At 42.0% G+C, this 23,782-nt stretch overlaps 1 protein-coding gene across 3 annotated transcripts in view; it reads left to right on the forward strand.

Annotated features, from left to right (window-relative positions):
- Positions 1-1,010: 1,010 nt before the first annotated feature.
- Positions 1,011-23,782, forward strand: part of HMGXB3 (HMG-box containing 3) — a 60,679-nt gene continuing 37,907 nt past the window's right edge. Inside the window, exons 1-8 of one of the 3 annotated variants that reach the window (XM_070374620.1) lie at positions 1,298-1,431; positions 4,501-4,639; positions 5,522-5,696; positions 8,968-9,465; positions 11,034-11,132; positions 17,322-17,453; positions 21,390-21,536; positions 21,633-21,796. In XM_070374620.1, the coding sequence (XP_070230721.1) occupies positions 4,503-4,639; positions 5,522-5,696; positions 8,968-9,465; positions 11,034-11,132; positions 17,322-17,453; positions 21,390-21,536; positions 21,633-21,796 (1,352 nt within the window). In that variant the 5' untranslated portion in view covers positions 1,298-1,431; positions 4,501-4,502. Of the gene's footprint in view, positions 1,432-4,500; positions 4,640-5,521; positions 5,697-8,967; positions 9,466-11,033; positions 11,133-17,321; positions 17,454-21,389; positions 21,797-23,782 lie in introns of all 3 variants that reach the window. The other 2 variants (XM_005895346.3, XM_070374619.1) reach the window with 2 other exon arrangements.

Genomic DNA, 23,782 nt, shown 5'->3' on the forward strand with positions numbered 1-23,782 from the left:
GTGGAAGGAGAATGACTCAGAGCCAAATCAAGACCTTGGAGGTCAAGTTTGAATTTTATTCTAAGTAAACAAGAGGACACTGGAGGGTCTTAAGCAGAGAGTGACCTAATCAGATTTACAGTACAAAAAGATATGTCTGCGTGTTGTGTGGAGAATAGATTGTAGAGGGAAAAGAGGGGAGATTGGAAGAAACTGCATCAGTTCAGGCAGGTGACTAGGAGAAGGCTGGTGACAGTGGTAGATGGAGAAAGCCGATAGTGGTATAAGCAGAAAATAAGCAAATCCGGGAGTTGGTGATGGACAGGGAGGCCTGGCGTGCTGCAATTCATGGGGTCGCAAAGAGTCGGACACGATTGAGCGACTGAACTGAACTGAAGAGTGCAGGGACTTGTACAAATGTAGGACGATCTGTGACATCGGCAGGAAGGGACAATTCTTATCTGATTGCACATGTCATTCAGTTCCATTTGAATCAGTCACAACCATTACTGTGCGTGGGACGGTCGGAGAGACGGATTGCGGGTAGATCACTGGGTGAGGAGGACGGCTTGATGAAGCGCTAAGAAGTAACAAACCTATCCTGAACAAGCGGTGACAGAGCAGGAATGGGGTCATGCCTTGAACGCCGTTTTGGGGGATCGTGCTGAGGCTCCCCTGGCCGGACTTGGCTTTGACAGGCGAGGCGGGGCCTCGACCCCCGCCCTCGGCACAGCCCCGCCCCATTTACCTGAACGCCCTACGGCAACACCCGAGGGGCTGAGGGCGTCCAGCGCGGGCGGCCGTAGCTTCCTCTGCCTCCCGGGACCTCTAGCAGGAAGCAGTCCGTCCTCCTTAGCAGCCCCCTTCTAAGTCTCTAAGCAGTTTCTATGGGCCCGCCCCTCAATCTGAGATGGACTACTGCGCTTGCGCGAGGGGTCGCACGCAGTCACGCGCCGCCGGCCGCTTCCGGTGCGCCGCGAGGGCTGCCGGGTCTCCCTGGCGATCGGAGGTGTGCTGCTGACTGCTGCTGCCGCCGCTGTTGGGGCTGAGCCGGTTCCGCGGTGACGCCCGTGTCCCTGCTTTCTTCCTCGGGCTTCCCGGGGCTTGACCCCCGGGGCCCTCGGCAGGCGTCATTGAAGAGCCTGCGGGGCGGACGTGTGCTTCCACACCCTCCCTCCACGACCCCATATCGCGACTCCGAGGAAGGGGAGCGAGAGAGGCTGTCGCGACTCCGCGCCGTGTGTCGCCGGGCGGGGCCGCGGGGCCGGGGCTCCTCTAGCCCCCGGGATGCGCGCGCGAGTCCTCGCCTCCACTTCCTTGCTGCCACTGCCACGACTGGAGCCGCCTCTCGCCGACAGCGCGGAGCGCGAGTGCGCCGGCCAGCCCCCTCGTCGAGCCCCCTGGCCCGGCGCCACCGGGAATGTGAGCCGCGCGGTTTGCACGCTTCTCCAGGTAAGTCCCGCCCTTGAGCGCCGCGCTGCACAAGCTGGGCGCCCACGAGCTGGGAGCTGCGGCTCTCTGAGCGCTGTTGCCTCTTCCTCAATGTAGGAGCAGTGAGCCTTAGTCTCCTCCCGCATTCGTCTAAGGCCCATAGGCCAACCATGGCCCACAGCTGTGCTGTCAAACGCCGTTTAATGAGGGTCCGAGGGGTGTCTGATGGGACAGTGAAAGTGTGTCACATATTTCAAGTATTACCTTTTCTTTTACAAGAGGAGAAAACTGAGGCTTCGAGAGTGAGAGTAGATTGCTCAAGGTCATAGAACTTTGTGCGCTTGCTGTTAAAGTGCGTGAATTAAATTAGTACCCTGATCCTCTGCCCTCCAGAGCCCTTGGTTTTACCCTTTATATTATCTTGGCTTTTTTTTTTTTTTTTTTTGCATTGCTGTATTGGGGACTAGGATCTGAAAACAACTCTTGAACCCAGGCTTAAGCCAGGCTAGTCAAACAAGCCAAAACCCAGGGTAGTCTCTTCCTGCCTCTAACCCTCAATGTGTTTGTATGACTTTTGTTTTTTAACTTGTTTTGCACTGCGTGCTAAAACCCTGTATGTCATTCTTTACAGAAGCTCTCCTGCAATTATTGCTTTTCTCTATGAGACTCAAAGGCTGAGGAGTCAATTATTGAAGGCAAAAAAGCACATCCTCACATAGCCTTGATTTGAACCCTCGGGTCCCTTACCCAATGAAGGCACTGGCCTGTTTCTGACCCAGCCGAATGTGGGTTATGTTCTCCTCCAGAGTTGTGCTGTAACAGAAGGCTGGGGGTTTTTTTGAGGCGGGGGGTGGGTTGTTATGTTTTCTAGTGGTAAGGGAAATTATTTAGAGGTGGTACAGAAGTAGAAAGAACTTTAGGAATAGTGTGTTCTTAGCCTTTGGTATATCTTTAAAAATTAAAAGTGAAATATTTATCTACATTTTCTGGGAGAGGGTATTTCCACTTTCATAGGATTCTCAAAGGTATTCTTGCCTTTCAAAGTTAGGAGCCACAGATTCAGCCTCTTCAGTCTCACTTGAGGAACAACAGAATTTTAGGGTGGGAATAGACTTGCCTGAGAGCGCATGGTTAGAATTTAGACTTGGATCCAGGTCTCCTGACTCAACATGCAGTGCTCTTTTTCTCATTATAACTTATCAGATACTTCATCATTTGTGGAGTGAGTTCTAAATTGAGATGTGAGTGGACCTTGTAATACACATATCAGTTCTGTGTTTACTTACATAGCTCCTCCTTCCCAGAATCCTAAATTATCTTCTCACAGATTTTCCAGAGCAACTATATTATTTCTTGTAAAATGAAGTTTCTGGGAACCTTTCTGCATCCAAGGATTGAGTCTGGGTAAAACTCCAATTTCAAATGTGGCCACAAATAAACTAACTCTTCTTGAACTAGTCATTGAATTTTTTTGTAATGCCTTCCTTTCCCTAGGAAAGGCTATTAGTAGATTATCTGTTTCTTAGACCAGTTCTGGGAAGTTAATGTCTGTCTGTCAGATTACTGTTTACACCTGAGTGGTTCATTACCTTAGTCACTAACCATATGTGGCTATTTGAACTAATTACAATTAAACAAAATGAAATCAATTCAAGTTCTTCAGTCACACAATCCATATTTCAGGTGCTCAGTAGCTATAAGTAGCTACCATATTGGAGGAGCACAGATGAAGAACATTTCAGTCATTTCAAAATGTTAATAGAACAGTGCTGATTTAGAATGTTGCTAATGGAGATGGGAGCAGTGTAGTATAATAGAAGAAGGCTCACAGTTGAATTTTTGAGTTAAAAAAAAAAATCTGCTTTTCAAGTCCCTGGGTGTAGTGTCTCTTTGGGGAGGTCATTAAGCATCTCAGTCACAGACTATTCATCTTTAATAATGAACCCTTTTTGTATAGCACCTGACTGTTCCTTGAGCCTTATCACTATAAATCTGTGGTAAGGTGGGAGAGACATTGCTTCTTACTGTTTAAAAAGAGAGAATTGAACCTAAAGAAGCTTAAGGACCTGTCCAAAGTCACACAAGTTGTCAGAGTGTAAAGAAACTTCCTACGTATTGGCACTTATTACACGTTTGAATGAATGAAAATCAATGAAGCATTTTACTTAAGGCATGAAACATGAGGGAGCGTCCAGAACTGACTCCTGGCCAAGTAGTCACCTGTTAACATATGGAATTCTTATAACATGGGGCTAATAAATCTTTGAGTTGAAGGATTACTAAGTGTCTCATGAGTGAATATAAGTGAAAGGGCTAAGCTAGTGATCCCAGATTTGCCTGGTCAGAGGAATCACCTGGGGCGCTTGTTAAGGATGTTGTTGTTCAGTCACTGAGTTACGTCCGACTCTTTGTGATCCCATGGACTGCAGCACGCCAGGCTTCCCTGTCCTTCACTGTCTCCTGGAGTTTGCTCAGACTCATGTCCATTGAGTCGGTGAGGCCATCCAACCATCTCATCCTCTGTTGCCCCCTTCTCCTGCCCTCAGTCTTTCCCAGCATCAGGTCTTTTCCAGTGAGTCGGCTCTTTGCATCAGGTGGCCAGAGTATTGGAGCTCCAGCATGAAGGGCTTCCCCAATGGCTCAGCAGGTTAAGAATCTGCCTGCAGTGCAGGAGACACAGAAGACGAGCATTTAATTCCTGGGTCAGGAAGATCCCCTGGAGGAGGAAAATGGCAACCCACTCCAATATTGTTGCCTGAAAAAATCCCATGGACAGAGGAGCCTGGTAGGCTACAGCCCAAAGGGTCAAAAAGAGTCAGACATGCCTGAACAACTAAGCACATGGCACAGAAATCTTGTTAAGGATGCAGATTGCCATACCCTTTAGAGATTCTGATTAGAAGGCTGAGGTGGAATCCTAAAATCTGTATATTTAGTAAGTCCCCAGGTGGTGCTTAAGATACATCTGCTGAGTTTGGGAAATGACTGAGTCTTAAAGCCCTGGCAGAGATAAGGGATCATTGGATTGGGAGGCTGCTGTCCTCTTTCAGGTAGATTCTTGACACTTGTTTGTGTTTGACTTTCCTCTAGCCATGGATGCATCGTATGATGGTACTGAGGTAACTGTCGTGATGGAGGAAATTGAGGAAGCCTACTGTTATACCTCCCCTGGGCCACCCAAGAAGAAAAAGAAGTATAAAATCCATGGAGAAAAGGCCAAGAAACCCAGGTTAGCCAACACATTTTGGTAGCTGGCATTTATAAACAGAATCTGCTTGGAGATCTCTGTTGAACAAGAAGACTTTAGACTGTGTCCAGATTCATTGAGAATGCCATGTCAGTTCTTGAAGTCTCCTGATAGAGGTAGTGGGGTTGGGGGGAGAGGGAGTTGGGGAGTAGGAAGTGGCCAGTTGATGTCAGCAGTTGTCACTCCTTTCCAAATTTTGGTCCTGTTTCTAGGCTGTAGCAGGAAATAGGCATACAAATGGTGGAAAACTCTGTACAAGAGAACCACATCCTGCATTATTAATAGTTCTGTTGTCTATTAGGGCATCAATAAAAATATGGAATTATAAGTAGCACCAATGATACCTATAAAGAATATCCAGATTGTAGCTCTAATCTCCTTCTTAACTGTGAACTCCCCAGACTTCTTGCCGAGGCTCCCAGCTCTGGGTCACTTCGACAGGTCTGCTTGCTTCCCTCTCGGCCTCGGCTAGGTGTTGTTTACCAGAGAGATGACCAAAGGCTATGTAGATGAGGAGGATGTGAGTGGTAATCAGTCCTCTAACCTTTTCCTAAAAGTGGAATGACAGAACATTTGTATCTGTTTTTTGCCCATATTGGGATTTAGAGTCAGCCATCCCTGCAGAAAAAGTGGTGGTGGTGAAGTAAACCAGATAAGCCTTTGCTTCCAGGTTTCTGGAGGGAGAAACCTCCTGTCATTTACCTTCTGGGGATATTATTTAAATGCTTCTTTGCTTCAGTCTCTGTTTACAGAAATGCTTTTGAAATGAAAAGCTGGGTTTTGTATTTAACTCTTCACTACTCAAATATTGTAGAATTTACTGGTTGAGGGAGGGGAAACCTCATGAAGTCCTTGCTTCCTCAGGTCTGCTTACCTTCTCTACTATTACGACATCTACCTGAAAGTGCAGCAGGAGCTCCCCCACCTCCCTCAGTCTGAGATCAATAAGAAGATTAGTGAGAGTTGGAGGCTTCTCAGTGTGGCTGAGAGGAGTTACTACCTGGAGAAAGCCAAACTAGAGAAAGAAGGTCTGGATCCTGTAAGTAATTTTTTTTCCCCCTTCAGCTAATACCTCCATTGCTGTAGTGGTAAGGCTTGGGGAATCCAACCTCTTGTTCTCCGGTTTTCTTCTCTTGGGAAAACTTTTAAGTTGAGTCATTTTTACCTTTCTTGAGTCTGATATTGTCTCTTTCTCTTTTTTGTCTGCGCCACATGGCTTGCAGAATCTTAAGCCAACCAGGGGTTGCACCTGGGCCATGGCATGGAAAGTGCTGAGTCCCAAACACTGGACTGCCAGGGGACTCCCTCTGTTTCCATTCTGATGATGCCCCACACTCTCTTATACTCTGCTTGTGGCCGTACATTATCTCCAGGGAGCCTTAGGTTCCTTTTCTGAATTTTAGCAAACTTGGAGCCTCTCGTCCTTGTGAGTAGTTAAGTGTTCCTTTGCCTTCATTGAGTAGCTTCTACAGACATTTTCCCTACACCGTGGATTTTCATGTTATCAATTGAGTGTGAATGTTATTAATTTGTGTTGTGTTGACCACTATAAGTTATCCCATAATCAGCAGTTAGGCTTGTGAGTTTAGAGGTAGACACAGCTGCTTTCTATAAGACCATGTTCTAGCACTGGTATTGAACTATTGAACGAAAAGTGTAAGCCTAAAGCTGAAGTTCATGGAAGGGACTAAGCCTTTGAACGTCTGCATTAAAGAATAAGCAAGAAAACTCTTTGGTTTGTGTCTGTCAGCCATTTTGTTACTACTGTTCACAATAATAAAATGTACTGACAACTGTTAGTACTGCCTTTTTTTTTTTTTTTTAACTAAAATTCCAGCAGGAAGAATAACCTTGTTGTAAGTGGAAACCTTTTCACCTTAACTCCTTGTTTTCCAATTGAAACAACAGTCTCTGACTTTTTTGATTGTATAGAGCAAAAGTTCTTCAGGAATGCGATGACGATGCTATAGCAAAACAGGTTATGTTTCCTTCAGTGGTGCCCATCTGCCACTGGCCACCATTTAGATTAGTTTGTCCTTGTTGGCTTGGCATTGGTCTTCTTAGAAGAGCTCTGTGTTGCCTACCATCTGGGAGGTGCCGCTCTACTCCTCCTGTGGATGAGTTGTTTGTAAACTGTGAGTCTAGGAAACAATCCCAGTGGAGAAGGAGAGGTGAAGTCTAGGAAAAGTACACATATTTTCTTTGGTTTCCCCATTATAAAGTCACAAACTTTTTGCTCATGATACAAGAAAATTTTACCTAATGCTAAAGTGATACGGTTTTTAGTTTTTAAAAAATTTTCAATTTTTTGGCCATGTGGGATCATAGTTCGCCCAACCAGGAATTGAACCCATGCTCCCTTTATTATAGAAGCACAGAGTCTTACCCAGTGGGCCTCCAGGGAAGTCCCCTGACATAGCTTTTAAAACTGGGTGTTGTTATAGGTTCTTATTAAGACTTAAAAAACTTAAGTAGATCATCTATAATGATTTTTTATCCATATGTAAATTTGTATCTACCATCATCTCCACCACTATCCCCAAGATTATTATGAATAAACTAGCTCTGATATTAACTAGCTATAACCTTGAAAGAATCATTTAAGCTTTGAGTCCTGCTTTCCTTATTTGTAAAATGGGGATAATAGTATCTGTTCGCAGTGTTTAAAATAGATAATGTAAAACACCTGGCTGAATTCTTGGAACATAGTGACTTGGTCAGTAAATACCACTCTTTAGTAGATTAAATGTCCAGTGACCATATAATAAGAAAAGGTGACATTTAACGAGCATCTGGGATGTACCAAGACCGGGTGAGATTTTCTATGCTGTTTGACCTCTCCCCAATTACCTGGTGTGCAGGTGGGACCCTCTGCCTGCATTCTGTGGGAACCTGTTGGAGACCTTGTGGTGGGCTATGTCCCTTGCAGCTCTTTAGGGCTCTTGCCAGGTTGCTGGGCCTGTGGTTGCAGTGTCATTCCTTACAGTGTGTAAGATGAATGTCATTCAGGCTGCCCTGGTTTCTCTGGGCTTGGATTTGTTGATAAAGTCCAGACCAGCCTTTGTATTTGCCACCATTTAGTTTTGTTCTCTTGACCTGTCGGCTTCAAAGGGTGACTTGAGGATATCATTTCTTCATTTTGTCTCCAGTAAAGGCTCCATAATGGGTTTGGACAGTTTGCTTTCAAGTTTCACCTGAGTGCTTCCTTTGTAGCCTAAGTCTCATCCACTTCTTTTGATTTTTTTTTTTAAAGATCCTTTTGTAATTGATTCAGTTGTTTTTAAATGATGCTTCTAAAATTAGTTTTTGGTCCAATTAATTTCCATTCTCACTTATCTGTTCACTTTGAGCTTTTCTGTTTTCCTTATTGGGTAACTTTCAGTTTAAATTGAAAAAATAAAACACAATCACCTTTTTCTTGGTTCCAGGTAGCCATGCAGAGCTGTGGCTTCTAGTGTTCTGGTACCTGGTCTTCTAGCTCCTTAGAAGACCTGGCCTGGAGTTTCAGTCTTACTACTCACTAATTGTGTGTCTTGGGAAAGTTTACCCTCCTGCATTTCTCTCATTTGAGAAATGGGCATGATAATAGTACCTAACTTAATAGTATTGCTTTTAAGAAGTATTTTCTAAACCTTCCTAGGTCAGTGTTAATGTTTATATTCTCCCACCTCCCCTAGTATATTCAGGTCCTTATCGTATAACCCCTCCCCTATACACATTCTGTTGTGAAGCCTTCTTTGCAAGTCTGGGAGAAGCTATGATGTCAGAATTCTTCCTTGCTTCCCTGAGATCCAGAGTGGCCTATTGGTTTGTATCTTATGCTTTAAATGTTTCATTGAGCATTATATGTCCTGGCATCTAAATCTCCCTTATACATCCTGGCATCTAAAGCTACTTTGAAATCCTAAAGTGTCAGAGCTGGAAAAGAACTCATAAATAGCCAGATTCAGTTCCCTTGTTTTACAGATAGGGCAGCAAAACCTAAAAAGGGGAAAGAATTTGTTCAAGACTCCACCAGATCTGGGAGTTCAGCTCACAGTTGCATGATGCCAAGATCAGTGCCCCTTATAGAATCTAACCCACTTATTGTCTCCTTTGTGACTGAGTAAGTTACACTGGCTAAAGTATGATTCAAATGAAGATGATATTGCTATTGGCAGAGGCTAACCCTAAGTCATAGGTCAAGAGAATGGAATCTTTCTGGTTCTTCTGTGGGGGGGGCGGGGGGGGGAAGCTTATACATGTATATTCACGTGGTCTTACTCTGTTTATCTCTGCTTGTCTCCCCGACGTGGCTTCTTCATCGTCAGAACTCTAAGCTCTCTGGACTGACTGCTGTGGTTCCGGACATCCCAGGTTTCCGCAAGATCCTCCCTCGCTCAGATTACATCATCATCCCCAAGAGCAGCCTGCAGGAGGAGCGGAGCTGCCCTCAGCTAGAGCTGTGTGTGGCCCAGAACCAGATGTCCCCCAAAGGACCATCTCTTGTGTCCAACACTGCCCTGGAGACAGTGCCCGGCCATGCAGGCATGGCAGAACAATGCCTGACTGTGGAGGCCTTAGCTGAGGATGTGGGAGCCCTTGCCCAGCCTGGTGCTGTACAGGAGATCGCCACCTCAGAGATCCTCAGCCAGGATGTGCTCCTAAATGAGGCTTCCCTGGAGGTAGGGGAGAGCCACCAACCTTATCAGACAAGCCTGGTTATTGAAGAGACCTTAGTGAACGGCTCATCAGACCTCACCACTGGAAGCCTGACTGTGCCCCACCCCCAGGTGGGGGAGAGTATGTCTGTAGTAACAGTCATGAGGGTAAGTGACAGGTACTGTGATTGTGCTTTACCTGAGAGAGTTAAAAAGGCAGCTAGACCCATGCAGTGTGATTCTGGAGTAGTGGTAATTAGGAATTGGTGTGGCACTTCTGAGTTGGACTGCAGTCCTCTTGAACCTTTTTGCCCCTAGGCTTGGTCCAAAGTCCTCTTCAGTTTCTTAGGCATTCTCACATCTCCACTTGCTCAGATTAGCCAGTGTTTTCTTCACACGAGATAAGGTACATTAGGAGGGATGGGAATGATATTTGTCCATGAGTCAAAGCCAGGATCTGTTAGGCTGTTGGCATTGGTTAGGATTTTATGTTCCCTTACGATTGTTTCAACAAACATAATAGCATCTTGAAAACTGTTGAGGAGGGATTGTAAATGGCCTTCCTGGGCACAGAGTAAGTAGAAGAAGGAAGTTCTTTTCACAGTCAGGTTGATCGGACTAATAGCCAAGAAAACAGGGGGAGATCTCTTCCCAGTGGCTTTCCATTCATGCCCAGTTGAGGGGAAAGAGCAGTGATTTCAGTGATTACCACAGCGTGGACCCTGGAAGTGAAGAGTTGGGGAGCTGCCACCAGGCTGTCTGTCATCCTGGGTAGGATGGCATCCTGAGAGAGGTAGTTGTCCTGCTCAATGTAAGAGGACCAGCATGCAGTGGCCCCTACAGCTGGATGGGTGAGAGCAGATAGCCCTCCAAAGGATTCCTTGCCAGGCATAAATTTTATTATTTGTTGCCGCAGTGCTGTTTATGGTAATGAAGCATGCCATTGGCCTGATTAATAGGTCTAGTCAAGGCTATGGTTTTTCCAGTGGTGATGTATGGATGTGAAAGTTGGACTGTGAAGAAAGCTGAGCACTGAAGAATTGATGCTTTTGAACTGTGGTGTTGGAGAAGACTCTTGAGAGTGCCTTGGACTGCAAGGAGATCCAACCAGTCCATCCTAAAGGAGATTAGTCCTGGGATTTCTTTGGAAGGAATGATGCTAAAGCTGAAACTCCAGTAGTTTGGCCACCTCATGTGAAGAGTTGACTCATTGGAGAAGACTGTGATGCTGGAAGGGATTGGGGGCAGGAGGAGAAGGGGACGACAGAGGATGAGATGGCTGGATGGCATCACCGACTTGATCGACATGAGTTTGGGTGAACTCCGGGAGTTGGTGATGGACAGGGGGGCCTGGTGTGCTATGGTTCATGGGGGTCGCAAAGAGTTGGACATGAGTGAGCGACTGAACTGAACTGAATAGGTTCCTAAGAACATCTGATGGTCACAAGAATCGGTTTCTTTGACTATTGATGTGATCTTTGGAGTCTTAAGTATCTTAACCTCAGTTTTCTCATTTGTAAAATGAGGATAGCACATTCCCTGTGGTAGTGGTTTTCTTTGTCCTTAATTAAACTTTTATTTTGATATAATTGTAGATTCATATGTTTTCTTGATGCACCCACTGGATAAGCATGTTATCTTTGGTTATTGGACTTGATTATCTTCAGTGTTATGAGTGCTCCTGGGTGTTCTTCACTCCATCTCAATAAAACTGTCTTGTCTCCCTGTACCCGCAGGATTCCGGTGAGAGTAGCTCCTCTGCGCCAGCCACACAGTTCATTATGTTGCCTCTTCCTGCCTACTCGGTTGTGGAGAATCCCACCTCCATCAAACTGGTTAGTATGTGGGGAGTTGATGGAGATTATGGCTCTGTAAGAATTCTCTTTCAGGTAGTTTTCTAAAATTGTTAATGAACTTAGGACATGGCGACTGGCAGAGATCTCAGAGATTTTCTGGTTCAGATATTCTTAACTGGGGGTGCGGGAGTTGGGGGAGGGTCTGTGAATAGAGCTCCACAGGATCCTTGAACTCAAGTTACATACAAATTTTTCTCTTTGAGAAAGTAATTTCTTGGGATAGGTTCCATGGGTTTTATCATATTTTCTGAAGTGTTGATGTAGAAAACTTGAGAGATCACTGATAGAATTCAATCCTGTTATTGTGCAGGTTAGGGAAAAGGTCCAAAGAAGAAAAAGGACTTGTTCTGTGATTCAGGGTCACTGAGCTGCGAGACAAGGCAGAACAAGGACCCAGGGCTTTTGATTCTCAGTGTTACTTCCGTCACACGCTGCAGCGTGTGGGCTGAGACTTTGCCTTAGGGTTTTGTGAAGGACCTCCAGCACACTGTTGAGGAGAAGTGCTGTGAGCCAGCGCCTTTGTCTGTCTGCCTGTCTAGGGTGAAAGAATCTAGTCTTTCATCATTAGCTGTAGGTTTTTCATGGATACCCTTATCATGTTTAGGAAGTTATTTTTTCTGGAAGTTTTTAACAGGATTGGATATTGGATTTTTGTGTGTCTTTAGAAATGATTGGGGTTTTTTTTTTGTTGTTGTTGTTAGTATGATTAATAGTATTTTTCAAATGTTAACTTTGTGTTCCTGGGGTAGACTTCACTTAGCAGTGATATATTATCCTTCTAATATATTACTGGATTGGATTTGATAACATTTTGTTCAGAATTTCTGTATTTATATTCATGAGGAATATTATTGGTCTCTTAATTTTCTTATACAGTGTTTTTCTTGTTTTAGTATCAAAGTTATGCTTCATAGAATGAGCTGTGAAATATTTTCTGCTCTTCTGTTTTTTGAAAGAGTTTTGTATAGTACTGGCATTATTTCTTCCTTAAATGGTTAGAATTATCAATGAACTCATCTGGGCCTGAAGATTTCTTTGTGGGAAGGTTTATAATGGCAAGTCCAATTTTTAAAATATATATAGAACTATTCAGATTATCTATTTTGGAGTGAGCTTTGAAAGTTTGTCTTTCACACAATTTTTAAAAACTGGTAAAATATATGTAATGAAATTTACCCTTTTAGTCAATTTTAAGTGTACAATTCAAATGCTGTTGGTGTTAAGTATATTCACAGTGTCATGCAGTCATTAGCGCTACCCATTTTCAGAACTTTTTCATCATTCCAACCAGAAACTGTATATTAAACAGTTACTCCCCATTCCCTGCCCCTGCTTTCTACCCTAGGCCCTAGTAAAGCTATTTTACTTTCTTGGAATTTGTGTATTCTAGGTACCTCAAATAAGTGGAATCATTCAAAGACTACCTTTTTAATCTGACTTTTTCATTTAACGTATTTTTAAGGTTCATCTGTCTTATGGCATGTATCAGAATTTCATTCCTTTTTATGGCTAAAAAATATTCCATTGTGTGTATATACTACGTTTTGTTTATCCATTCATAAACATTGCTGGATATTTGGTTTATTTCCACCTTTTGATTACTGTGAGTAGTGGTGATAGGAACTTTGGAATACAAATGTCTGTCTGAGTCCCTGTTTCAGTTCTTTTGGATGTAATACCCTAAGGGTAGCATTGCTGAATCATGTGGTGATTCTGTCTTTAAAGTTTTGAGGAACCTGTGTCCTTTTAATATCTATAAAATATGTAGTGATTTCCCTTCTCCATTACTGACACTGGTAATTTGGGTCTTCTTTCTTTTTTCTTGATAAACTTGGCCAGAGGTTATTGATTTTATTGCTCTCAGAGAGGGAACATTTGGGTTCATTGATCCTCTCTATTGTTTTTTTGCTTTCTGTTTCACTCATTTCTGCCATGATCTTTATTATCATTCTTCTGCTTGCTTTGGGTTTAATTTGGTCTTACCTAGTTTCTTAAGGTAGAAGCTGAGGTTATTGATTTGAGACTTTCTTTTCTAATATAGCTGCTTAGTGCTTAATTTACCTCCAAGCACTACTTCAGACTTCTCTTGTGGCTCAGCTGGTAAAGAATCTGCCTGCATTGCGGAGACCTGGGTTCAATCTCTTGGTTGGGAAGATCCCCTGGAGAAGGGAAAGGCTGCTGCTGCTGCTGCTGCTAAGTCGCTTCAGTTGTGTCCGACTCTGTGCAACCCTATAGACAGCAGCCCACGAGGCTCCCCAGTCCCTGGGATTCTCCAGGCAAGAACACTGGAGTGGGTTGCCATTTCTTCTCCAATGCATGAAAGTGAAAAGTGAAAGTGAAGTCTTTTAGTTGTGTCTGACTCTTAGCGACCCCATGGACTGCAGCCTACCAGGCCCCTCCACCCATGGGATTTTCCAGGCAAGAGTACTGGAGTGGGGTGCCATTGCCTTCTTCGAGGGAAGGGTTACCCCCTCCAGTATTCTGGCCTGGAGAATTCCATGGTCTGTATAGTCCATGGGGTTGCAAAGAGTCGGACACGACTGAGCAACTTTCACTTTGACTTTCAAGCAGTACTTTTAGTGGCATGCCACAAATTTTGGTAGGGTATGTTTTCATTTTTATTCAGTTGGAAATGCTTTCTAACTTATTTGACCCATGAGTTATTTAGAGGTGTATCACTTTCCAAATATTTGGGATTTTCCAGATATCTTTCAGTATTGATTTCTGATTTGATTCCATTGTGATTAGAACTTTGTAGTTTGTGTAAGATCTGAATCCTTTTAAATTGAGTGTGGCTTATTTTATGGCTCAGAGTATGGATTCTCTTGATAAATGGTCTAAGTACATTTGAAAAGAGTGTGTAATCTGCTGTTGGATGGAGTGTTCTGTACATTTCAGATTAGGTTGAGTTGATTTGTGATGTTCCTTGCTGATTTTCTGTCGGCTGTTTCTGTCAACTGCTAAGAAAGCATCTGCCATTCATCATAGATTTGTGTGTTTCTTTTTGCAGTTCCGTTAGTTTATGTGTCATGTATTTTGACTGTTATTAAATACATAAACATTTAGGATTGTTAAATTCTCTGGATACGTTTATTGTTCCTTTATTAAGAAATGGCATTTATCTCTCACACTGTTGCCTGTGAAATCTACTTAGGTCTGATATCAAGCTTGCTTTTGATTATTGTTATTAACGAGCTATATATTTTTCCATCTTTCTACCTTTTTGTAGCTTTGTATTTAAAGTACCTTTTTGGTAGACAGCATATAGTTTGACTGTAAGAGCAAGACCTGTCTGACTGTCTCTGCCTTGTAATTTAGGTATTTAGTATTTAGGCACTATATATTTAATGTGATTATTAATATGATTTGGTTTAAATATGTCCTCTTACTTCTTGTTATTGTTTTGGTTATGTTTTGTTATATTTTCTTTTGAAATGCTTGAGTATTTTTTTAAAAAATTATTTGTTTATTTCTGGCTGCCCTGGGTCTTCATTGCTGCATGTGGGCTTTTTACAGGTTGCGGTGGGTGGGAGTTACTCGAGCTGTGGTGCTCAGGTTTCTCACTGCAGAGCGGGCGCCAGAGCGTACGGGCTTCAGTGGTCGCAGCTCCTGGGCTCAGTAGTGGCGGCGCGTGTGCTTAGTTGCCCCCAGGCGTGTGGAATCCTCCCCGACCAGGGATTGAACCCGTGTTCCCTGCATTAGCAGGTGGATTCTTTTTTTTTTTTTTTTTTTGATTCTCCTTCCATGCTTCCAAATCAAACCACATATATCCTTGGTCCTCCTCAACACACAAATTGGTACAAAAAGTTAAGGAAGAAGGAGAAGGAATAACATATTTGAGGAATAATTTGCACATGATAGTTTTACTTTGTTGTTCAATTTCTAAGTCATGTCCAACTCTTTGCAACTGCATGTACTGTACCATGCCAGGCTTCCTTGTCTTTCACTATCTCCTGGAGTTGGGTCAAACTCATGTCCATTGAGTTGGTGATAGTATCTAACCATCTCATTCTCAGCTGCCCCCTTCTCCTTTTGCCTTCAGTCTTTCCCAGCATCATGATCTTTTCCAATGAGTTGACTCTTCGCATTAGGTGGCCAAAGTATTGGAGCTTTGGCATCAGTCTTTCTTTTTTTTTTTTTTTTGAAACGAGAATATCTCTCAGCATTTTAAGGCAGGTTGTCCTATACAAGCCACTATTTGTAAGTTAAGCTTAAATACTTTGAGGACCTGCCATACATGTTTTAATGCTAATACATATGATTAGATTTTTTAATTTAATTTTTGCAGTTAAATTTTTTTTTTTTTACGCCTTCACATAGATTTTAATTGAAATTAGGTTTAAAGGTCAAATTTATTTCTTAATGTTTGTACTAGGTGATCTGAATATTGTATGTGTTATGAATGTGTATGCCTTCATCTTAGTTTTTTTGAACATGTTATCTGTTTAAGCAGAAACCATACATTTTATCTACAGTTTCTGCTGTAATTAAATTATTCATGTGGCAAATCCAAATGCTATCCAGGCCAGGTGGATTCTTAACCACTGGACCACCAGGGAACTCCAAACTGAATATTTTTAATGAATCCATTTTATCTCGTTTATTGGTCTATGGCTTATTAACTTTGTCTTCGTTACTTGTTGGTTTTTTTTAGGGTACATATCTTGGTTTCTTTTAGGTACATATATTTAACTTGTCATAGTCTGCCTTTTCCTCTTAAAATTCCCGCTACAGATAAATAATACTTTATTAGATAAGAAAGTTGTAGTAAACTATTTTTCCTGAGCCTTTCCTCTTCAGGAAATTAATGTTCTTTCATGGTCTAATAAATGTTAAATCAAGTTCTAGAAGAGCAACATCAGCCTTGAACACTGGCATTATTTTCTAAAGTCATTTCTGTACGCTGCTGTTTAGGAGTATTTCCAAGTTGGTGGTGATTTATTTATGGAACTAACTTTTCTCTGATGACTATTCTGTGTGGGGCCACAGTCAGAGAAAAGAGAAATGTTTTATTTTCCATTAAAAATAGTCTTACAAACTTTTTGTTCCTCAAGATATACCCATTAAGCAGAAAGGGCAGGTGATTTTACAGAAGAGGAAATCAAGGGCCCAAGAGCAAAGATGAATTACCCCCAGCTCATTCAGTGTGACAGTGACGAAGTTGGAACCCAAATCCTTTTTCCTGGGGCCACACAACTTCACACTCATCCTTGATTTGCTACCACTGTCGTATCCCTTTTTCCTTAGGTGTTCTGGCCAGAGGCAGCCTAGGGGCAGCTTGGTGTTTCCTAAGGGAGGTTTTTGCTTTCTGGCCGGGCTAGGGAGACAGGGATTAGTAGCTGGGTAAACCATTCATAAGTGACTGAACAGATCTCACAGGAAAGTGTTTTCTTTCCAGCATTAATCAAGAAATGGAGCGTGGCTAATTTCTATTTGTAGCTGAAATGTAATACATTCTGTTCAAAGGGAAATCACTAGAGATTGATTATGTGAGCCAGTGATTGAATATATGTATACAAATAATCAAATTCTGTTGAGTGTCAAAGGAACTGGTTTCAACTGGAGTTCCCTCTCATTTATTTGGTGACTGGACTGTTTTTATATCTTTGAATCCTAGATTCTAGGTTCTTTGATTTTTAACTAATAAGAGAGAAGATGAAGCAAGTTCTTTGATGTGTGGAGAGCCGTAGGGTGCAGCAGGATGCGTGGAAGGAGTTTTGACTGTCTTCTAGGGCTCTCTCTGTCCTTGAGTCACCACATGATTCATGATTTGAAACAAAGCATTTAACCACTCTGAACCTCAGTAGTAGTAATACCTGCCTCATAGTATTGCTGAGAACTTCAAGTGCGACATCGATAGTGTTTAGCATTGTGTGGTACTTCACTTAATTAATTGTAACTATCATAATCTCTATTCTTCTGGTACCTAACTCTGTAACCCTAGGCAGTTGTCTTTCTTCATTTGCATTCACTCTCTCCATTTCTAAAAAGTGAACTAACTAGTTGTATTTTAGGGCCTTTCCAATTCTGACCTTTTAAGATCATGAACTGGCTAATTTTTTGCAAGCTGGTATCTTCCTGCCATTGTTGGGGTTATAACAGTCATGAGGATCTGAGAGAGATTAGATTGTACTGTTGATTCTGACTTTTTTTTTTTTTTTTTTACAGACAACTACATACACCCGACGGGGCCATGGAACGTGCACCAGCCCAGGCTGCTCCTTTACATATGTCACCAGGCACAAACCACCTAAGTGCCCTACCTGTGGTAACTTCCTTGGAGGGAAGTGGATCCCAAAGGTAAAGTCCATTGGCCATCACTGCTTTGGAAACCTCACAAAGTAAACTTACTGTTCCCCTTAAGAATAGATGACTTAAATTCATATTCATTTAACTTTTCTGATGCTACAAATAAGTCAGTTTCTTTCTTTTTAAGAAGAAAGAATAAAATGTTATCCATAACCTCCATCCAAACAAAAGCCATTGTTAAGATTTCAGTGTCTGTTAAGATTTTTTCTAGTCTTTATCTGTGGGTATAGAAATTCTGTATCTTGTCTTTTTTCTTTTACCATACCATATCATTAAATATTCTTCAAAAGCGTTACCTTTAATTGCTTCATAGTTTTCCATGAATGACTATACTGTGTTAAATTATTCACTTCCTGTTAGGGTCGCATTTTTAGCAATCCACCCCCCACACTAACTGCTTAGCTATTCATACACACAGGGCACATCTCATTCCTTAGCTCTGAGTCCTTTTAGTTTCGTGTGGAAAGTGTTAGTTGCTCAGTAGTGTCTGACTCTTTGCAATCCCATGGCCTGTAGCCCAACAGGCTCCTCTGTTCATGGGATTTTCCAGGCAAGAATACTGGAGTGGGTTGTCATTTCCTTCTCCAGGGAATCTTCCCGACCCAGGGATCAAACCCAGGTTGCCCACATTGCAGGCAGATTCTTTACCGTCTGAGCCACTAAGGAAGCCCACTTAGTTTCCTATAGCTTCTATTAAAAGTGGAGGTCTTTAACCCAGTATTCAAGCTCTGCCATAGTTTAACTTTCCAAATATGTACTTCTGTCTCCAAATAAATGGTGCTCGGTAAATAAATGAGCATTAGAGCTATGCCCCTGTGATGTTCAGTTCAGAACATGTTTTTTTACCTGTTGTATGCTTGGCACTGACTATAAATCATACATACTTGCTACATTTTTGATATGAGACTAAATTATCTAGGGACAAAAAGACTAAAATAGAAGTGGTTTTATAGAGGAGATGATTTGGAAAGAGCAATAGAATTTGGGTAGATAGAAAAGGAAAGAGAAGGCATTATTTTTGTGAAAATAGTTTAGGCTTAGGATTGTGTTCATCATGTGTTTCAACTCATGGTCCAGACTTATCTTCTCTGAGAGAAAACTTACATAGTATCATACTTACTAAGTTCCTTTGGGGCATTTTCTACAGAACATTTCTTAGAAAATTATCAGGATAGTGACTTTTGCCCTCTGGCTAAGTATTGAAGTTCAGGATAGCACCAGTTTTGGAGACAGAATAGGTTAATAATTAAGAATATAATTCTGGAGTCAGCTTCCTCAGTTCAGACCTTAACTTTGTAACCTTGGGAAAGTCATTCTACGTTTCTGTTCTTGATTTAGGCTTCCTTTCATTTGTAAATAGAAATTAAGAATATTACCTACATCAATAGGGTTGTTGGAGGGGTCAGATGAAATTGTCCATGCAAAGTGGATGGTTCATTTCTAGTGTAATTATATATTCAATCCTCTGTAGGGGTTCACTGCTCCCATTGTTGGCAGCAGTATAATTGTCTCTTGTTACTGGCTGTGAACATTAACACTTCAAGGGGCAGGAAATACCTAGGGGTTTGTGGAGTTTTCTTGTTGTTGTGAAGCCATTTCATTTATTCCCACCCTAATTATTCTCCCAAAATACACTTCCCCAACTGCGGTAGGAAGATTGAATTGGGTAGTAGTTGGACTTCTCCTTGGCCGCCTTCACTGATGCACAGCACGTCTGTCAGATGATCTTGTTTCCTGTGCTTTTGCACGAGTCTAACCTATCCTGTGCATAATCTGCTTCAGATTCTGTTTGGACTTTGGCTTTCTTTCCTTTTTCATTTTGTCTTCTCCCCTCCCTTTTATTGAAATAACTTTTAAGCCATTCTTTTTCTGAGATCGAACTCATGACATGCATAAATTTTTTTTCTTAGCTACTTGTCTCTTGTCTTTACTTGCTAAGTTAGAAATTTTTTTCTCCAAGATTTTTGCAAGAATTACTATGTAAGGATTTCCCTGGTGGTCCAGTGGTTAAGAATCCACCTTCTAATGCAGGAGACACAGGTTCAATCCCTGGTTGGGGAATTGAGATCCCACATGCCGTGGGGGCAACTAAGCCCATTCACCACAACGAAGAGCCGATGCCGCCAAATAAATAATAAGTAAATATTTTTAAAAAAGAATTAACGTGTGAAGAGCATATACTGTGATTTCTAAGTCTCCTTGGAACAGAATAAGTAATTGTGAGAAGAAAAAGGGTAACATTGTAGCATAAATGCATTTAAAATTTTAGAGATAAAAGTGACCTTGGTTATCAGCTAGTTCAACTCCCAGTTTCCAGCTGAGGAAAAATAGATTGAGGAGAAATGACTTGTTACATTCACATTGTTAATTATGCTATTGCCTTTTCCACTAAACCAAACTGCAGGCATTGCTGTGCTGTTAAGCTGCAGAATCTTAAGATTTCTTGAGTTCTGATTTTTGAAGGAGCAAGTATAAATAGTTTCTGAAAGTTCCAAATATGTCCATGCCAGTCAGGAAATGACTCACCTTTTCTTATATTGTTCTGGAGTTCATACTAGCTAAAATTAGCCCAAGAAACATGTGGCTCAGTTCCCAGTGAGTTGGATGGAACAAAAGATGGTATATAAGGCTCTTTAGGTCAAGGCCTCACTCCTATAGCAGTAATTGAGGTCTCTGCACGAGGAACTGGTAGTATTTGTCTTCCATCTTGAAAGAAAGTGACATCTAAAAAGGGTACGCTGAGTGAAGGAAATGTGAGATCACTAGCTCAAGTTTTTTTGCTCTGTTTGCTTAAATTACTCAGTCTTCCTGCAAAGAATTTTTGTCTATAGCCTACTTAGTGGACAACATTTTGCTCAGATACCTCATCTCAAGGATTTGGTTTAACATGTCTCCTGTTTTTCTGCCGACTTCCCTCTTGAGCAGTCAGGAAGCTGAGTACAATTTACTAAGAGTGTTTCTTGTCCTCATGGTTTGTCATCATGTGTTAGAACCTGCTGCTGCTACTCTGCTAAGTCGCTTCAGTCGTGTCTGACTGCAGCCCCATAGACGGCAGCCCAACAGGCTCCCCCGTCCCTGGGATTCTCCAGACAAGAACACTGGAGTGGGTTGCCATTTCCTTCTCCATATTAGAACCTAAGAATGCTTTATTGGAGATTTCTTAAAGGTTATCTATGTTGGTTCTTAGCCAGAGGCACCATGTGGCCCAGAGGGACTTTAGAAGTGTAAGAGGTTTTTGGTAGTCAGTGACTGGCAGACAGTACTGAAATCTAGTGGCTCTGGCCACAGGTACTGAGCTTCCTGAAAAGTACAAAGAGGGGTCCTGCCCCTCCATGAACAATTAAGTCTCCCAAAAGGCTGTCTGCCTGCCATTGACCCAAGAGCTCTCTTTTTCCATAATGGGGAATGAGGAATCAGATTAAGCTTGCCTCAGGTGACATAAGCAGTTACGATGAAGCAGAGCCTAGACAGAACGCAGCTTTTGTGTTTTGTCTTCTAGTTTATAGTGCCTTTCACTATTCATGTGGAAGAAAAAACCTCTGAGACCCATTCTGGACACAACCACTGTTAAGAAATTTTTTTAAGAAGTAAAAAAGGCCTTGAACAGTCAGAGGTCGAGGTAAAAAATGCCAGCATTTGTTTGCTGAAACCTAAAGAAACATGTCATTAGGAAATTTATTAGAAGAATAGGTTTATCCTAACTATAGCCTTGAATATTGTGGTGAAAGGAAACTGGAATCAGAAGACTTAGGTTCAGGCCAGTTTTATAAAACTTGGGGCCTGAAGTCAGCCTCTTCCTCTCTCAGCCTCAACTTCTTATCTGTTGTTCATACATTATTGTTACGAGGATCAAATAAGAGAATATTTGTAAATGTGTTGTCAATTGTAAAATGCCACATGCATAAAAGGTTTCCTTATTTTTTCTAGGAAAAGCCAGCCAAAGTCAAAGTGGAATTGACTTCTGGTGTCTCCTCCAAAGGCTCTGTGGTTAAAAGAAATCAGCAGCCTGTCACCACTGAGCAAAATTCCGCTAAGGAAGACGCTTCCAAACTGACTCTGGAGAACTCAGAGGCTGTAAGCCAGCTTCTCAGTGTAGCTCCTCCAAGAGAAGTGGGTGAGGAGAATGAGTGGGAGGAAGTGATCATCTCAGATGCCCATGTTTTGGTTAAGGAAACTCCTGGGAATCATGGTGCAGCAGTCATTAAGACGCCAGTGGTCAAGCCTGAGGTCTCTCTGGGAACAACTGAAAATGACAGTCCTGGACTAGACGTGCCACCGCCAGCCGAGGGGACCAGCACCTCCGGTTCACTCCCTGCTCCTAAAAAGCCTACAGGGTAACCTAGTGTGTTTATGTATAGCGTTGCGTTTAGAATAGCAGTTTGTGAAGTGCCCTGTGTTTGTGTTGTCCGTGTCTTCCTGAGACAGGCAACAGAGCCCAATTCATGGTCTCTATGTTAGATACAGAAACCAAAGCCTAGAGCCACTGATTTGCCATTTCTCCTATACTCTGCTGTCTTTTCAGTACTGTTCTGGTCCTATACATCTCTTCAGTCAGTCTCCCTAAAGCATTTTTTGTAGAGTCTTGCTAGTACAGACTGTGGGCAGTGTTACAGACCTAATATTCGATCCTGGCTCCTACATTTGGAAAGCAAGGCATTATTAAGACATCTTATGTAAAGATTCCTGTCCTGGTGGTCAGAGAACTAAATTCTGATTGTGACTCTTTTCTGGGCTTCTATTTGACTGGGCACAGTCACTTCATACTCATTCTCCCCCTCTGGAAAATTTTGAGTTGAGTCTTCTAAAAAAAAAAAAATCATATCCTCAGTGCCTGACCATACTGCCTGAAAAAGATCACATGTAAAGCTTTCAGATAGGAGCAGTCCATAAGTATGGGCTGTTTTTCCTCCCGTTTTTAGAGGTTTAACTGGATGCTCTATGTAGCTGCTTTGCAAAGGCAACTATCATCTTAAAATGGAAATCCCTTATTTGTTTATATCAGTGGTTCTCAAAGGGGCACAGTTCCCCAGGGGACATTGTGGCAGTGTTTAGAGACATTTCTGGTTGATAGAGTTGGGGAGAGAGTGCACTGGCCTCTACTGATAGAGGCCAAGGATGCTGCTAGACATCCTGCGCTGCACAGGCCAGCCTCTTGTGCCAGAGAATTATTTGGCCTGAAATGTTAGTAGTGTCATGGTTTAGAAATTCTCATTTATATTATTATGATGAAATTTTTTATTGTTGAATAGAAAATATACTTAGTTCAAACTCCAAGATGTAAGAAATATATCCTGAAAAAAAACTTTCTGTCCCATCCTTCAGTGCTCCATTCCCATTTACCACAGACTTGCTGTGTTTTTAGAGATAATTTTATGTATATATAAACAGATAGGAGTGTGTTTGTGTGTTTATAATAATGTTAAGGTTTTTAAGTCAAGATATTAAAATATGTATGTTATGCTAACATTTGTGTAAAGAAAGGTGGGAAAACATGTGATGTTTGTACATACAGAGTTAACTCTTGAACAAACACGGACTTGATGGTGTGGGTCCACTTACATACGGATTTTTTTCAGTACATACATTCTCTTGTGCTACATGGTGTGCAGTGGGTTGAATCTGCCACATGGGGAACTCTGGATATGGAGGAAAGGCTGTGCAGTTATCACCGAGCTTTTGAGTACGTGTAGGTCAGTTCCCCTAATACATGCTGTTCAAGGTCAATTGTGTGTGTGTGTCTATTTTTTTCCCCCACCTTTCTTTACACAAATGGCAGCATAACATACATACTTTGACTCATTGCCTTTTAAAATTTAACAATATATCAATACTTTGAGATGGTTCTGTGTCCTTAGAGAAGGATGCTGTGCACTTTTGGTTTGGGCAGCTGAAGCACTTTAGCCAAGGTGTATTGAGGCCTCCTATGGACAGGCTTATGCTCAAATTGGAGCTACAGAGATGAAGAAAACATGGACTGTGTTTTCCAGGGTCTCTCAGCAGCCCTCATGTGGGAGACTGATATACCAAATACTTGAGTTTACTAGGGGTGGATTAGATGTTATAACTACATTGGCTGTTGATAATTCCTCACTGTAGGCATGGTTTTACACTTTTTAAAAATCTTCATAATGACCCATGAAGTACCTGTAATTACTTTCCCATTTTACTTATTAGAAACTTGAGGTAAACAGAAGTGACATTTCTTGCCCAGGGTTACAGAGCTGCTTAATGGTTTAATTAATGTCTAAAGTATGACATTTTAACCAGGACAGTATTCCTCTAATAAAGTACTATCTGGAGATAGCATTTTGATTTTCTTC

Source organism: Bos mutus, chromosome 7, assembly GCF_027580195.1.
Source record: "Bos mutus isolate GX-2022 chromosome 7, NWIPB_WYAK_1.1, whole genome shotgun sequence".
NCBI lineage: Eukaryota > Metazoa > Chordata > Mammalia > Artiodactyla > Bovidae > Bos > Bos mutus.